Source organism: Pristiophorus japonicus, chromosome 17, assembly GCF_044704955.1.
Source record: "Pristiophorus japonicus isolate sPriJap1 chromosome 17, sPriJap1.hap1, whole genome shotgun sequence".
In the NCBI taxonomy this organism is placed as follows: Eukaryota; Metazoa; Chordata; class Chondrichthyes; family Pristiophoridae; genus Pristiophorus; species Pristiophorus japonicus.
In genome coordinates this window covers 84,515,005-84,533,051 of record NC_091993.1, presented here as the reverse complement: position 1 = coordinate 84,533,051, position 18,047 = coordinate 84,515,005, and the positions used below count along the sequence as shown (strand labels likewise).

The following is an 18,047-nucleotide window of genomic DNA, read 5'->3' as shown; positions in this document are numbered from 1 at the left end:
TCTCAAACAACATCACTAAATTAGATTATTTAGTCATTCATCTCATTGTTGTTCGTGGGATCTTGCTATGTGCAAACTGACTGTCTTGTTTCCCTACATTATAACAGTGACTACATTTCAGAAGTATTTCAGTGGCTGTGAAGCACTTTGCAACATCCTGAGGTCATGAAAGACGCTATATAAATGCAAGTTTGTTCTTTTTTTGCTGGAATAAGTTTACTTCAGGTATCAAAGTGCACAAACTAGTTGATTCAAACAAAAACGTTTGATGAAACATTCAAACATACCCGATATCTGATATAGTGAATGAACAACATTAGAGTGAATGTAGCCTCTTTAGCTATTATGCAGATCTAAAGCCAGTGTATAGATTGTAATTGCATATTGATGCAAAAAGGATTCTGAACTACGACATGTTCTGGCAATCTGCAATTCTTATTGTGCAGCACGATAATCTGAATTATAAAAAAGTGATTCCATTGCCTCCATAATGAGGCAGCGTGTGGCATGGATAATGCAAATATAGAAAACTCTCTAGTGGGAACCCCGGCATATTTATTACATAGTTAGCTAGCTTTGTATTAGGCAGAGTAGGAAAGGAGTGGATTTTTAAGGCACTTCAATACACTACGGCCTCTACTTTCTCATGCACTGTTCACAGTTCCCTTATTAAACTTCCCATTCTTTCAAAATGCTTTTTGTACAGCTTTATAGAGATCATTAATACACTTTTAAAATTGGAAAAAGGTTTTGTTCCAGTCTTTAACTACTGTGTTCTATCCATTGTAATATAAATGACATTATGCTTGCAGCTCATCTTGTTTCCCCATCTTCCAGCCTATTAGAGTGATGGTGCGTTGAGTGGCAGTGTGAATGGAACCACTCGACTGAAGTCAATTGGTGCTTAACTTTACTCAATTGGGAGCAATCCAGGAAATTATGAAGGAAAGATGAGTTCCCAAACACGGGAATGGAGTAGCACTTTCGGCATAGTTACAATAAAAATGTCACCATTTTCTCCAGTTAGGTACTAATGGCGACCTCTTCAATTAAAGCATAACATAATCTATAGAAACGAAGAGAGCTCTTATGTACTTGAATGGAGAATGATACAGAGCCACGGTCTATAACTCAGATCTGCAGGCTCCACCTCACTCTTAGCCATTACTGGTCTCAAACCGGTTCTTGCGGTACTACAGTATCAGAATGAGAAACTGCAATATACTAAGTCGATTGGGAGGGAAATAGAAACATAGAAACATAGAAAATAGGTGCAGGAGTAGGCCATTCGGCCCTTCAAGCCTGCACCACCATTCAATAAGATCATGGCTGATCATTCCCTCAGTACCCCTTTCCTACTTTCTCTCCATACCCCTTGATCCCCTTAGCCGTAAGGGCCATATCTAACACCCTCTTGAATATATCCAATGAACTGGCATCAACAACTCTCTGCGGCAGGGAATTCCACAGGTTAACAACTCTCTGAGTGAAGAAGTTTCTCCTCATCTCAGTCCTAAATGGCTTATCCCTTATCCTTAGACTGTGTCCCCTGGTGCTGACTTCCCCAACATCGAGAACATTCTTCCCGCATCTAACCTGTCCTGTCCCGGCAGAATCTTATACATTTCTATGTGATCCCCTCTCATCCTTCGAAACTCCAATGTATAAAGGCCCAGTTGATCCAGTCTCTCCTCATATGTCAGTCCTGTCGTCCCGGGACCAGTCTGGTGAACCTTCGCTGCACTCCCTCAATAGCAAGAACGTCCTTCCTCAGATTAGGAGACCAAAACTGAACACAATATTCCAGGTGAGGCCTCACCAAGGCCCTGTACAACTGCAGTAAGACCTCCCTGCTCCTATACTCAAATCCCCTAGCTATGAAGGCCAGCATACCATTTGCCTTCTTCACCGCCTGCTGTACCTGTATGCCAACTTTCAATGACTGATGAACCATGACACCCATGTCTCGTTGCACCTCCCCTTTTCTTAATCTGCCACCATTCAGATAATATTCTGTCTTCGTGTTTTTGCCCCCAAAGTGGATAACCTCACATTTATCCACATTATATTGTATCTGCCATGCATTTGCCCATTCACCTAACCTGTCCAAGTCACCCTGTAGCCTCCTCACAGCTCACACTGCCACCCAGTTTAGTATCATCTGCAAACTTGGACATATTACACTCAATTCCTTCATCCAAATCATTGATGTATATTGTAAAGAGCTGGGGTCCCAGCACTGAGCCCTGCAGCACCCCACTAGTCACTGCCTGCCATTCTGAAAAGGACCTGTTTATCCCGACTCTCTGCTTCCTGTCTGCCAACCAGTTCTCTATCCACGTCAGTATATTATCCTCAATACCATGTGCTTTGATTCTGCACTCTTGTGTGGGACCTTGTCAAAAGCCTTTTGAAAGTCCAAATACACCACATCCACTGGCACTCCCTTGTCCACTCTGCTGGTCTCATCCTCAAAAAATTCCAGAAGATTTGTCAAGCATGATTTTCCCTTCATATCTGTAGCCTTTTATCATTACAGAGGGATTTAAATAGAAAAGAGGGATATGGCACAAATGTGTAGATCTGGGTTCTGAAAAAAATCTAATAAGCCTTTTTAAGGAGATCTTTCTGTCTTTGCACATTCTTACTTGCTGACCTACTACAGCTTAGCCAGGAGTTTAATCAATTGAATTGCTCCCTCTAATGGATACATTTGCAATCAAACAGCAAAACACAGCAGCTCACCGATGAAAGCTGTCAACCATTTTCAGATGCATTCGCAGGTCTTTCTTGGTCAGGTGGTCAAGCATTCGAGCATCCACCAGGCACTCCATGAAGTAGCTGCGATACTGGGGCAGGCCAAGGCTGGGAAGCCATTCGTTACCAATCCACTCGTGGTTCATGTCTCCATAAGCCAAAGTCTGGTGAGAAGCACAGACAAAGTCATTTAGGATAGAAACATATTGAGCTTATCTTAGGAAAATAGAAGCTGAGCTCCCTCAATCTATTTACATATTGGAATTCTTATATTACTTTCAATAGTTTAATAATATGAACAGAGCAACTAGATCAAGGACGGACTGGGAAGTATTCTGGTTCATGTATCTGTTTACATGCAGGATTTGGAAGTGCCCACCAAGCTCCATATACCTTATTTTGTATATAATGGCAACAGATCAGAATTCAACAAATCTTGGGAGGAAAAACATTTATAAAAAGAGAAAGAATTATTTTTAGCTCCTGTTGTTGAAACAGCCTGCAGAGGTGTGTCAAGCACCTACCAATGCAGAGAAACTTCCCACCAGTAATAACTAGCTGCTAATTGGCCTGAGGACATATTTAGACCATCTCACCTACCTCCACAGGGAGGTGTGGTTTTAAAGCCACATGCCGAATGAGTGGTTAAATATGTACAGCCATTCTCCAAACAACCTGTGAGCAATGACACTGGAGATCAGCTAGTCTTTCTTTGAAGAAAATAAAAGGGTTTTGCTGTTAAATTTAGCAAACCCAACAAGCAAAGACTTCTGGTAAAATGGAAAACTTTGCAGCATTGACAGTAAGAACTTATGCGAAGTAACAGCTTTTCACTTTTTGGACAAAAGTCAAAAAAGAAAAATGTCTGTATCAGGCAGGCAGGACGCAAGGCTGACTGCGAGCATGCAAATTCAGTCTCAAAGCCAGACTGTGACAGCTGCCCTCATCCTTTTGGATTTCCTCCAAGAGTTTAAAGCAGCATTTTATTAATGTGAATGGATCAAATATTTGAAGCCCTGAAGCTGCAGCTAAGATGTGATTGCGGTTAGAAGGCAGTTTTGTCTCGGTACACCAGGACGCTACTACATATAAAGCAAAAAACATTGATCACAGACCCCGCTGCAGAATATTGCTTCACACTTCCATTTGCAAGCCTGGTAAGACGATGTATAAATCATTTTTGGAACAACTCCTTTCACAATCAAACTGTTAAAAAGTATATATATTTTCCCCCTCCTCCAATTTTCTCCCCATCTCTCCTGAAGGTGCTGACTCTCTGAAGTGCGTCTCCATCGATGCCAGCTAGGCTACAATTACCCAAGTGCCCATTCTTCATATTTAAGGTTTGACACCAAGTGTCAGCAAGATGTTCAATTGCACATTTTTTCACCCAAGGTGTGATAATTCATCTTTGTCAGCATTACAATTTAATTTGCCTGCAGAAACAACGTATAAACGCTCAAGTGACTTCAGTGCGCAGTTCCTGTGTCATATGAATACAATTTTACTGTGAAAATGAACTAACTGAAAGTCGCCCCCCAAAAGCTTCTTGTTGATAAGGGCTCCAATAACTTTAATACTTTAAGATCAGAAGGTCTTGGGTTTTATTTTAGGGCAGTGGCTGCAAGGTGCTCTTGAAGATGTAGGTATTAAGGGGAATCTTACAGCTGGGTAGAAATGCCAGAATAATGAAGGGATTTGGAAAGGGAGTTCCATAGTGTGGGGACAAGATGGCTGCCACCAATGGTCGACATCTTAGAAAGATTTACTTAACACACATTATAATCATTGCAAGTCAAATTCAAACATATTTGAATGTCTGGTACACTCACCTGAGCCCAACTGCCCTCCTCATTCTCCTAACAGGTTAGCAAGTTAGTAAAAGCATTAACAGAAAAGAGGAAATGAAAAAAACACTTTGATTAGTTCAATCAATATACCTAAATTCCTGGGCTAGAACATTATTTCACCTCATCAATATTTGGCAAAACAGAACAAAACAAGAGACAGTCAGCCTCAGTAATTCAGGCCATTCAAACTCCGTTACAGTAAGGGAACAAGGTCTGTGAACATGGGCGAGCAGCACCAGGGTAAGCTGCAGTATAAAGATAGTTCTGTTATCTTAGTCTCTGACAATAAAAATATAAATAAGACAAAGAAACTGCCAAGGCAGACATGCTTGACTATATTTCAATAAAAAAGTACAGCCAAACTAATCACTGGAAAAGATACAATTCTTCCCCCAATTGGGCAAAGTAATTAAGTGAGCAATACATAGCACATTGGTTAACTTATAAACCATGGGAATAGGGAAGGTGACTCCATGGGTTGCTGAGGGTAGTACGGGTGATGATGTGCATATGGACTTTCAAAAGGCGTTTGATAAAGTACCAAATAATAGACATTAACAAAATTAAAGCCCTTGGGATTAAAGAGGCAGTTGCTGTGTGGATATAAAATTGGCTAAGGGACAGAAAGTAATGGTGAACAGTTGTTTTTCAGACTGGAGGAAAGTATGCTGTGGTATCCCTCAGGGGTCAGTGTTTTTGATATGTATTAATGACCTGAACTTGGGTATTCAGGGCATAATGTCAAAGTCTGCAGATAACACATAACTCGGAAATGTAGCAAACAGTGAGGAGGATAGTAACAGACTTCAGGAGGAAATCGACAGACCGGTGAAATGGACAGACACATGGCAGGTGAAATTTAATGCAGGGAAGCGTGAAGTGGTTCATTTTGATGGGAAGAATGAGGAGAGGCAATATAAACAAAATGATCGAGTTTTAAAGGGGGCACAGGAGCAGAGAGACCTGGGGGTGTATGTACACAAATCTTTGAAGATGGTAGGACAAGTTAAGAAGGCATACATGGTCCTTGGCTTTAGAGGCATAGCATACAAAATCAAGGAAGTTATGCTAAACTTTTATAAAACACTGGTTCGGCCCCAGCTGGACAATTGTGGCCAATTCTGGGTTACATTTTAGGAATGCTGCCAAGGCCTTAGACAGAGTGCAGAGGAGATTTATTAGAATTGTACCAGGGATCAAAGACTTCAGTTATGCGGAGAGCCTAGAGAAGCTAGGGTTGTTCTCCTTAGAGCAGAGAAGGTTAAGGGGAGATTTGACAGGTGTTCAAAATTATGAGATGTTTTGATAGAGTAGATAGGAAGAAACTTTTCAGTGGCAGAAGGGTTGGTAACCAGAGGACACAGATACAAGGTAATTGGCAAAAGAAGCAGAAGTGACAGCAGGAAAAGAAAATGTACGCAGTGAGTTATAATGATCTGGAATGCACTTCCTGAAAGGTGGTAGAAGCAGATTCAATAACTTTCAAAAGGGAACTGGATAAATACTTGAAGTGGCCTTCTTCTGTGCTATATCATTCTATGATTGTAATATGAGTCCATGTGATTTTGCTTCATTTATGATATCGGCTAAAATCTGAATTCTGTAGAGGATAAGGAATATCTTTAAAGAATTAAAATCACTTACCTGCACAAAATATCTGACAGGATACATTCTAACAACATTACTTGTTAAGATGTAGCTTTATCATCTCAGGAGGAATCGCAGAAAGGGTTCACTTCAGTACAGACAGTCCCGACTTCAGTCCCCAAACCACATCTTATTCAGTAATCTATTCTAGCTGCATGATGGAGACCCCTTGCTATGCTGCATTAAGCCTGTTACTGTTAGAGGCACTCACTTGGACTATTTGATTTGAAGCCTGATTTAAATTGGACGCTAGAACTCTTCAAAATAGATGAGGCTTATATTGCCTGAATATGTTGACTGACTTACTCGAGATTTGACAGGAAATTTTGTGATGAGCACTTGTATCAAATCCCTGTCGGCATTATGTTAAGTCAGGTATTAACCAGTTTATTTTAAAGCATCACCCACTGGAAAATGTCTACAAAATTAGTTTACTGGAAATTATTGATCCTGAAAACAAGAACGATGAATATACATAACAAGAACTAAAACTGCTTGCCATCACAATAAAACAAATTACAAAATCAAGAAACAAAGTATTGCACAACAGATGTGCATAAACCTGCTCATAGGAAAAAGCTCCACTTCCATCCTGTTTAAAACAAAAATCTTTCTCCTTCAATAGGAACAACCGGAAGAAATCTCAAACTTCACAATTTCTTTTTTAATCATTTAAATGTGCTTTTTAAGGTGACGGAATAAAACACTTTTCTATTTGTTACTCAGAATCAAACACTCGTAAATCAAACAAAACATGGGTTAGATACAGAGTAAAGATCCTACTGTAGTTCAGTAACACACTGTTATCCCAACTTCATAACAGCATTGCCAACGTGACAATTGTATTTCCCATACTTGCCCTCCTTAACTAACAGTCACACAATTATGGGCAGTTTGATAGAGAATGCCAAAACCACCCTTACATCTGACAGACTGATGAGATTTTCAACACATCACTCAGGACTGGATTCAATCCTAAATTCCAGGATATTACCTGACACGATGAGATCAAATGACCTCCTTCATCCAAGCCTAACTGGTGAAGTGAAAGAGATGGTGTTCCAATCCATGGTGCCACCAAGTCTCTCAGCTTCCACAGCAATTTAATACAAACAAGTTAGCTAATTGAAGTCTTTGGCGTTGAACACTTCAAATAATTTTATTTGTCACTGAAGTAGGGAAATAACTGACCCTTTCACCTGTGTTTGTGCAGTAGTTGTTCTTCAGTTCTCTGTGTATTTTAGGTTGCTCCTACACTATTCCATGACATTAGATAGTTAACTTCCTCGCTGGCTTCTGCCAACACTACTCTTGAACCTGTGGGTGAAGCATTTGGCCTTCACTCACCAATACAAAGACTCACTGCCATGAACCAGTGCCTGTCACCAATACACCATTTTGCCAGGCTTTTTTAAGTAAATGAAATTTCACTTGGTCTGGGGTGTTTCCATATTTCTAAAATTCATTCCTCTCCCACTGTTGATTTCAGGAGCTCAGATTCCCATAATACCTCACAAATGCATGTCTAGATACAGGTACATTCAACCGATTTGTCTCATCATAAAGCAGTTAAAATATTCCTTGCAGGTAAAAAATATCAGTTGATGTTTACAAATAGATAAAAGGTGAGAGTTTGAAAAAGATTAAATGAAAATAATGATCATAGAGACACAGTTCTTCAATACAGACTGGGATAGACTAACCGTTTTTGCTGAAGCCGCCATGTTTTCCATTTCCTCATGAGTCACCCAGACATTTCCAGAGGACTATGTGGAAGGCCCAAACAGCACAAGGACAGTCCAGCAGTGTTAGAGGAGAAAAGTATCACACAAAAGAAAGAAGTGAAGCAAGAGATAGTTCATTAAAAACACACTTTCCATGCATAGTCACGACCAGAATAAATGCCACAAAACTGTACAGAAAAAGAGTATCAAAGTCTCACTCTCATTCATTCCCTTCAAACAAAAATAGCTCCCCCACACCCCAACTGTGTTTTCCTTCTGCAATGGAGAGTTTGAGCTGCAGACTTCAACACCAAGGATCCTTCGTGATTCATTAGCAGAAGATGCACATTCACAGATCAGTAATAGTGCAGCAAGTTCCCTCTCCTCCTTCCCCAAAGGACTGCTCCATATCTAGGAAGCATTCCACCCCAGCAGTCTGGCTGAAATCTCCCAAAAGTAATTCACTAAGGTTAGAGATTATTTAGGTTTGTATTTACATTCAGGCTGACCCAAATGAGAAAATCTCACTCGACTACATGAGCCAACAAAACAATTAGGAGAAACTAACAATAAAAGTTTGCACTTTCTGCAGTGAAAGGAGAAAGAAACTTGAATATTAGGATAAAGCCTGGAAACCGTCAATCCCAGAGTAGTGACAGCTATTTTTTCACAAAATAGTTTTTAAACAAACCCATTTTCCTCTGTTGAGCCTCAAATATCTCCGAGTAGATATTCTGTAATATCAATCGAGGCAGCTCCCTTCGAAGGATGCCTTTATCTTGTTGCTATCCATGGGTTAGAACTTCCCTAACCTGTTTATCTGGCGCCCTCACTCGAGGTGCGCCGCATCTGTCCACCTCCAAGCGCGCCGAAAAAAGACCTCCATATTCTGGCCACTCCCCAGCTTCTCCTCGGTCATGGCTCAGTGTGGCCCAATGGATTGGGGGCGGAGCCAGGTCCCAGTGCTGAAAACAGTGCTGGGACCTCAGCACACGTGCGCTAGAGTCTGCACGCATGTGCAGTAACTCCTGGCAAGCCGTTTTTTTTTTTAATTCGTAGCCAATCTTTCCAATTCTTTGTCAAATCACAAACGCCAGAGGTCACCTTGCACACATCAAGGATTACTCTGCGCCAATGCTCTTAGCCAAAAGGCCTAGAGCCACCTAGAGCCACTGCACCGTTCCTGGAAGTACTGCAATACCAGGTTCGTGCCATGGAGGTGGATGGGTCAGGCCCCCCACACACCTCCGTGGAGGTGGATGGGTCAAGCCACCCCACCCACCTCCGTTTCTGCAAACGCGCGCTGCAGGCTGTGTGGGTGGGGCCCGAAGCACGCTGTCCTTAGCTCTGGCCGAATGGGCTCCCTCATCGGCAGCCAGAGTGTGCTCTGCAAGCTGTGTCATCTGATTGTTTGCTTCCCTTCATGTCAAAAGATGATTTGATTCCTTTCAGCCTTAGATTAGGGGATTTACAGATTAGAAACACAAAGAAAATCAAGATGGAACTTTGGCCTGGGAGGGGCCTGTGGTGATGGTTCTTGAATCCACCAGTGGCGACGCCTCTGACCTGATTGTAAAACTCCTGAAGAGTTTCTGGGGGCTCTGGGTTTGTAACTCTCGACCAGATAAACTGGGGATTCATGCGGGTGTTTGATGCCATGCCGGACATCAGTCTAGGCTTCGAGGACTCTGAAGGGGTTTGTGGACCATTGTCATCAGCAAGCGGTCATCACCAAAGCCCTCCAAGATCAGTTCCGCAAATGTGAAGTCAGGCCCTCTGTGAGCGAGGACGGGAGTAACTGCATCGTGCAGGCAGCCAAGTAAGCGGCCCTGATAGCAGGAACGGATACGCCTGAGCGGAGGGAACATCCACCGTATCTCGGGCGAGAAGATCCTCAGGATACTGAAGTCCAAGTGGCTGGCTCCAGACCTTCCAGAGGATTTGTACCATTTGATCAAGAGGGTACTTCCACCTCCCCGCCCCCCGCCCCCTCCCTAGCCCTGGCTGAATGGGCTCCCTCATCGGCAGCCCACTGCGTTTCCCAAGGGAGGACTTCTATTTTTTATATGTTATTTACTGATTGATTTTGGTGCTTTAGGGGCAGGGTTCCTTCTATTTTATTTGTCAATTAATTGCTTATTACTTTTTGTTCTTTGTTTGGTGCTTGGTGGTGCTTTAAATGTAGCTACTTGCGCCGATTCCTTAACTGTAAGTAAGGTCTTTCTGTGCGGACAAAAGTGGATACGTACGCTGCCCTAAGTTAGTTTAGTACAACTTTTTTCTGGCCAAATTGGCATAAATGGTGTAAGTGGCTGGGAACCCCCTCATTTTGAAAAAAAAACTGATCTAACAAAAAACCTAACTAATTCACTTACACTGGTGCAAATTAAATGGCCATATTTGCAACTAAAAAGATACACCAGAAAAATCAAGTTACACCAAAAAAAACGGTGCAACTCATGGGGAAATTTGGGCCCCATATCTCCAGTCTCTTTCTAGATCAAGCGCGAGCTGCCATTCTCCCCTTCCACACTCAGCTTCCACTCATGCTTTAGGAACATGTTGGAAATGATTTAAAAAATATATCTATCTACACAGGACACATCCCTCCATTAAATGGAACCGCATTGTTAAACGTCATTTTCACTTAGTACGTCTAGCTTTCAAGTAATAAATAATTGAGCCAATCAACAAAATGAAACAACGGCAGTTTTTCCCCATTGCTGCTCACCGGTAGCACATAATAGTTCAGAAATCCACCTCCTTTGGCCGGCACACTTCCAGAAAGGGCTTTCAGTTATTTGGCACGTAAAAACTGTCAGTCAGATGACGGGCTTTGGTAAGAGCAATCCCTCATCACATGGCTGTATTATTTGTGCAATTGTATTGTGCAGCACTGACTGGTCTAAAGGATGAACATTTCATCTCCGTGTCCTTCAGAACTCACAGCTCTAATAGAACTTGTACTGGTAAACAAATCAGTACAACTCATTACAGTGAAGTGGTGTGGAGGAGTTTCAAACTGCCCTTCTATCTGCATTATCTGAACAGGCACTACAGCAGGATGAACTCATTTGTATTGGATTTGGATACAGAATTACTCTTTAGAACTCAGCATCAGAATGGAAGAACTCCTTTTGATTTCAAAGTCTAATACATGTTTGCATTTTAATGCTTCTAAACCAGCTTTAATAAATACAGGGACATAAAGCACATGAATACATATTAAATAGAAGCACATCATGCACCTGTGTAAATACAATACAATTGAAGGATTCAGACATCATAAACCACAAGTGTATGGCACTTTACAACCATCTTCCCAAGTTGAGTTTGCAGCTTTTAAACCACTCCAGTGATTCTAAGCTTTAATAATATGCCCAAAAACTTCAATTGCATTGAGGGTGTTATTCAGTTTTATTATTTTCTTTTCCTGTACAGAAATAATATGATCACCATACGAAGTCATAATGCTTTTTTTAATAAATGGTATTGAGGGTGAGACAATCGCATTAATATTTTATTAAAAATATTCTGAATATAAAATTCTAGTATCTCAAAGAATCAGTCACTCAGTGCATCAAAATATGCATTTAACAATGATTAATTTCTATATTTCAGGAGTGGACTGTTTGGTGGATGATAAGGAGACTGGACACATGATGTGTGTTGACTAAGACTGCCTTAAAATCATCAGGAAATGTATCAGATCACTTGTTATCTTATAAGCATTTTATTGTTTTTCTCCTACTGTGACTGACTGTAAAGTTCAGTATTGAAATATCTGATGTATATTGGAACATCCATTTATTTACAAATACTATATGATGATAACATTCTTGAACCAACACCAACAGGGAAGGTGAAGGTGTGTGGTGTTAGTGTTTACCATACATTTACCTTCACTTTATGCCAAGTATGTCAACCAACCTCTTGCCTCACCATCACGATCTCAGTGCAAGTATTCCTATTCATCACTGCCAAGTGTATATTGAGAAAACTGTTGGAGGCCATCATAACTATCTCCACATCAGCAGAGCACACTGCAATCCAGTTATGCAAGTGGCTAATTATCAGGTAATAATTCCAATAAAGACTGGTAGCTTAAGAGTTTTGATGATAGTAATTGGGAAGCTGTGGAATACTATTTACAGTTCAAATTGGCACACAATTACCTTCCAACAGTTGTATTTGTCAACCTCCAATCTGCAATTGGAAACCTTAAACTGATTAAAGCACTCGGGTGTTGCTCTTGCTCCTTATGCCATCTTGAACATTTTTGATAAGACTCTACCTTCCCCATTCAGCTCTGGAATATGCATTTTTAACTCGCCCGGTTTCACAATGCAAAAGTATGCTTCCAAGCATTTGCACTAACAGTTTCAAAGCACAAAGTACTGCCATTAACTTACCGTTCTTGATGTAGGTGGTGCTGAGGGACTTGTTAATGACACCATCTCCTGTATTGCCAGTCGGAGCTTCAATCGATGAAGGGGATTGCTGATTCCAATCTCCCTCTGTATCTCTGTGTCAGACAAGGCAGACATGATAGCACCACTCTTCACGTTGGCTCGACAGGCTGCAACGTACCAGGCTGGCATTCCCACCCACAGCTGTTTAATGTTACAGCAAACATGGAAAACGAACATTATTTCCTGCTTTTATATACTGGACACCTTTCTTTCTTAAACAAAACGTGCTCTATTTTGTGGCAGCCCAACTGCAATTAAAACTTAAAATACCCTACTGTTTAGGGAGGAAGAGGGGTTCACCATCAGTGGCCTTTGTGTAGGCCTTTTATGTGTTAATTATTGCAGTAAACCTACACAACCTGAAGTTGGGCAGAGAGGACAGCGCATCCCACAGGATTTGCTGCCCAATCAATTCTGTTCAGTTGAGGTGGCAGTTACAGTCTGACATTTCCCTTTGCTGCACTTTTGTTCCAGAAGGTTCACAGCCTACAGACAGCAGAAGCAAAGGTCAAACTTCTCAGACAAGAAGCTTGCTTCAGAGTAGGCAGGAGATAGAACATAAGAAATAGGAACAGGTGTAGGCCATACAGCCCCTTGAGACTGCTCTGCCATTCAATAAGGTCATGGCTGATCTGATCTTGGCCTCAACTCCACTTTCCTGCCTGTTCCCCATAACCCTTGATGATGACTCCCCTGTAATTCAAGAATCTGTCCATCTCTGCCTTGAATGTATTCAATGACTCAACTTCCACAGTTCTTAGGGGTAGAACATTTCAAAGATTCACGACCGTCCGAGAGAAGAAATTCCTCCTCATCTCCATCTTAAATGGGCTATCCCTAGTTCTAGATTCCCCCACAAAGGGAAACATCCTCTCAGAAGCACCTGATTCATAAAACACTTTTTCCAAAGATTGTGCTTTTTTTTCTCTTGTAAACACTCTGAGCTGAGTGATGTCAAAACAAACCGGTACATGACTTGGGGGTGACATCATCAAGACAAAAATGGTGCACAGTTTCTCTTGTTTATTCTACCTCAACAAATTAACAAATGGTTCAGCAAATCCTTTTAAATGTAAAGTTTATCTCTCCGACAATATAAAGCAGGCAGTTTGAATCCTGAGAATGCCACCTTATGGAAGTGGAGTACTTGCTGCAGCTTTCAAATGTCTTGTGCAGACAAATAAAAAAGGAAACTTTTTGCATTTACACGGTGTCTTTAACATAGAAAAACATCCAAAGGTGCACAGAGGCATATAGAAAATGAGCACTGAGCCAAAGAAGAGATTAGATGGGGTGACCAAAACTAGTTCAAAGAGCTTGGTTTTAAGGAGGGTTTTAGAGGAGGACAGGAAGGTGAAGAGTTGGTGGGATTTAGGAGGTAATTCCAGAGTGGGATGGAGATGGGTGAAGAGACAGCCAAAGAGGGTTTGCAAAAAAGTTGGAATTAGCAAAGCATTGAGTTTGTGGGGTTGGGGGTGGGGGGGGGGGGGGAGAGAATTACAATGTTGTTCATTTGGGGCTTTAAACATAATGATACAAATTTTTAATTTGAGGCACTGTAAGTCAGAGAGGATGGAGGCAGCAAGTGGGCAGGACTTTGTGCAGGATAGGGTACCAGCAGCAAAGTTTAGTATGAGCTGCAGTTTATGGAGAGTGGAAGATGGAAGGCTAGCAAGGAGAAGATCTAAGTAATTGAGCCTGGAAGTGATGAAGTTATGTATGATGGTTTCAGTGGTGAATGTGCTGAGATGGGGTGGAGATGAATGATGTTCAAGAGGTAGTAGGTGGTCTTTGTGATGGAAAGGACATAGGGTCAGAAACTGAGCTCAGGGCCAAGAAAGATGTGGAGGTTGCGAACAGAATGATTCCATCTGAGACAGTGGCTGGGGATGGGGATGGAGTCTGTGATAGGGATTGAAGGTGATGGCTTCGGTCTTCCCAATGTTTAGCTGGAGGAAGTTAAAACTCATGCAAAATTGGATGCTGGACACGTTGTCTAACAGCATAGAGGCATCAGAAAGGTCAAGAGAGGTGGTGGAAAGGTAAAGCTAGGTGTCAATGGTGTACACGTGGAAGCTGTCCCCATGTTTGCAGATGATGTCAACAAGGAGCAGCATATAAATAATGAATCAAAGGTAGACCCTTGGAAGAATCAAGAGGATTGGCTGGAGGTGTGAAGAGAAGGTATTGCTAGAGATGCTCAAGTCACAACTGATTAGTTGAGGAAAGATTAATATCCTTCAGTGGTTTAGAAAACATCAGATTGACAATTTATTTTGTTTCTAAATTTGCCTTCCTAAATTAAAGGTCATTATTAGTTCATTGGTCACAGTCTTAAATGGAAAATGCATTCCAGGAAAACAGTAATTCCAATTATCTAAAGATCCAGTAAATTGTACTGCATATCTAGTTTGAATTATCACAGTAAAATTTGAGTCTAGGAAAATGGGGGTTGGGAGTTGGATAATTAATATGGAACAGCAATGCATTTGTGTTCTCAAATTTAATGGTCAGATGGTCTTAATTCCATGGTTGACAGCTCTGTAGGCATTTACCTCTAGCCACGATACTACTGTTGGTCCATCCCACTGTGCAAATGGCATACCTTTCCTCCGAGCATCCTCCAGTAGCTCGTGCCTAGAAAACAATTATAATTAAGATCAGTTTTTCGTGTTCCTTTAATTAATGCCTCACCAAATGCGAAGTGTTGGATTCAATTCAGGTTGGAAAACTCTGAACCAGCTGCAAAGATAATGGCCCGGATTTTGCTGTAATAATAACGGTGAGGTTATCAGCGCTCGCCATTATTATGGGGTAAATCGGACAGCAACTTCTGGCGTCTGTACATGTGCAGTTAAACATGGAAATCTAAAAGTTGCTGTCAGAGATACCCTGCCCCTCCACAGGGTGCGTTGTTAGAGTCCTCGACGATAGACTTGGCATTGAAATGACTGCAATCGCATTAACTTGCTGTATTAACCAATTGTTCCACACTAAATATGGCTAAAAAATTAGGGCTGATGCATTCAGGAGTGAGTTTTTGATGACGTGATAAGTGACAATTATTGCTGAACAACCTCTCTGGCCTTTAAAAATTAATTTTACAAGTGTGGAGTCCCATTCCCTCAGAAGAAGATTCGTGTTGGAGATTTAAAACTTTTTCCATGTTTGCTGCAACATTAAAAACTTTTTCTGTCTGTCTCTTATCTTTTCCCTTAATTCCATCTGTATTTCGCAATCTTTATTTTGCTTTCTGTACATAAGTTATATCGAATTTATATTTCTTGCTTCATATTTCCTGCTTTAGATTCTCCGTGTCTCAGTGAGGATTCTTCAATCTGATTGATTGAAGAGTCTCGCTGTTCTTTCCCTGTTCACCGATGCCACAGATCCCCTGTAGATAGCGCTGCACTTGAAAAGACACCCGATAACAGGAAGTCACCGTTCTAAAGCCGATCATATCTTTGTGGCCTGCTGTGAGCGAGGTGAACTGCAAGTGTTGTTCTTTCACTGCTGACCGCAAAATAAATAATAGGTCACTTCTCAAGAACAAGATTGACAGGTTGCGATTTAATCTCAATATTATCTGCTGAGTTAATGATTTGACCATTGACTTCAAATAAGAACACATAGACCTAAAATGTGAACTGTTATTTCTTAATGAAACTACAAGGAATTTTGTAAATAAGAGAACATAGGCTGACTCAGGCCTAAGTGCACATTAGTGAAATAATCAAATATACAAGCTTAAATGGTGTTCTATTTTTACTTATTACAAACAGGAATCTGATATAAATTTAAGAACTGGGAACAGGAGGCCAAAATATTTAGGAATATTCCACTGGAATGGAGATTGGAGATAAAATTCAACTCTTGAAACATCAGCTAAAAGTCCAGAATTTTATTTGATTCTATCTTCACTCGCATGCACAATAACAACCTGAAAATTCACCTGCGTCACAAAGTGTCAGAAGCAGGGCTTCCTGCACAAGTTATATTTTGTATGTAAATGGAATTCCAGCAATGTGGAGGCAGGTTTTGACAGCCTGCTGCTTCAAACTGTCTTAACACTGCAGGTGGCGAATTTGAAATTTGAGGAGATTTCAGGAGTGTGATTCTGTCAGTCTTGCGCTGTTATATAGGCCACACAATTCACAAATCCCTTTAATTAGTGTTTTGATGATGTTCTTTCTTGAAAATACATTTCAGGTTCAAAAAAGAAGTACGTTTCTATACTAGAATAGCACAAAATATCAATAATCCAAACATAGATTTGATGTTTTTCTCAAGTCAAAAGTCAAGCATGTGTTAGGACATGCGGTGCAGTGTTAAGGGCAGGAAGTGATTTTGTTGTAGAAAAACAGAACGAAAGTACTAATACAAGATTAATATAGATTCTGTGAGCTAAGAAGAGCTCCTTGAAAAACTGAGATACTGAAGGCAAGGCAACAGACCTTCCTTAACCAGGGCTGATTCATACTGGAACTGGATGCATTTCCAAGTTACTGAGGAAGGGTCCCACTTGAAATGTTAGACCACCTTTTCTCTTTTCAAATGTTGATGGGCCTTTTGTTTTATTTTTCATTAGGTTTGAACATTGTTGACTTTCAAGAATGTTGGTCTTACACACATACATAGAACATTTTATCCTGGGGTGGGCGGGGGGGGGGGAACAGGGAGGACACATAGGTAGCATTAAAGGAAATCCAAGTCATTTTGGACACCTAACCCATTGAGGTTAATACTCTGTGGCATAATATGTAGCATACTGGCATTAATATGAACTATGAAATAGAATCATGATACAAGTATGGAAGTGCACAGAATTGGCTCTGCACAGTCAATGGTCCAGGCTGGAGGACTTTAACCAATCAGCGGGTCCCTGGCAGCTGGTTGTCTAACTATCCTCCCAGATGTGGAATTGTGTGTAATACAGTGGGATCAAGGGGATGAGGTATGAATTCTAGAGCAGGTATTGCTTTACTTTCATTGAAAATAAATAAATGAAGACTATTCAATTCATATTGAAAACAACCACATGATAAGGACTTTAAAAAAAAATGACATAAAACTTACTTTTTCTTTAGCCTTCGGTCTCTCTCTGCTTGTGTTCCAAGTTTTCCAAGAGTAAGCGAGTCCTGCATGCCCATTTCTGCATCCAATATGCCACCTAGTTAACAATAAATGAACACTGATTTTATTGACTCCAAGTTCCAACAGTTAAAAAGAAAGTGAGATTCCTACATCTACTGATGGATTAAAGCACAAGGCAACCAGACATAGGGCCCTACAAAAGCAAAAGGACTGCATTGGTGGAAGATGTTGATGCGTCAATGGCTTGCCGATAGGACGGGGATTCATGCTCACAACTCTCCAGTTGGCACATTACCTCCCATGCTGTCATTGCAAGGTGTTGATTGGAGGCCAGGAAGCAAGATAAAATAGCGGGGCAAGTCACCCATGCCATTCTGACATATCTTCTCATAGAAGAGACAGGAGTGTCATTGGCAGAGATCCAGCAGCAGGGTGGCTGCTTTTCTTCATAATTAGGTGTATAGTGTGAGTGGGAGGGGGAGAGTGAGAGAAAGAGAGAGAGA

General features: G+C 41.1%; 1 protein-coding gene across 1 annotated transcript in view; it reads right to left on the bottom strand.

The window, feature by feature from the left end:
• Positions 1 to 18,047, bottom strand: part of ppfia4 (PTPRF interacting protein alpha 4) — an 846,733-nt gene that overhangs the window by 14,914 nt on the left and 813,772 nt on the right. The window contains exons 19-22 of the mRNA XM_070858909.1: positions 17,527 to 17,620; positions 15,006 to 15,087; positions 12,391 to 12,591; positions 2,746 to 2,921 (exon numbers count right to left, since the gene is read on the bottom strand). Coding sequence (XP_070715010.1) covers positions 2,746 to 2,921; positions 12,391 to 12,591; positions 15,006 to 15,087; positions 17,527 to 17,620 — 553 coding nt within the window. The remainder of the gene's footprint in view (positions 1 to 2,745; positions 2,922 to 12,390; positions 12,592 to 15,005; positions 15,088 to 17,526; positions 17,621 to 18,047) is intronic.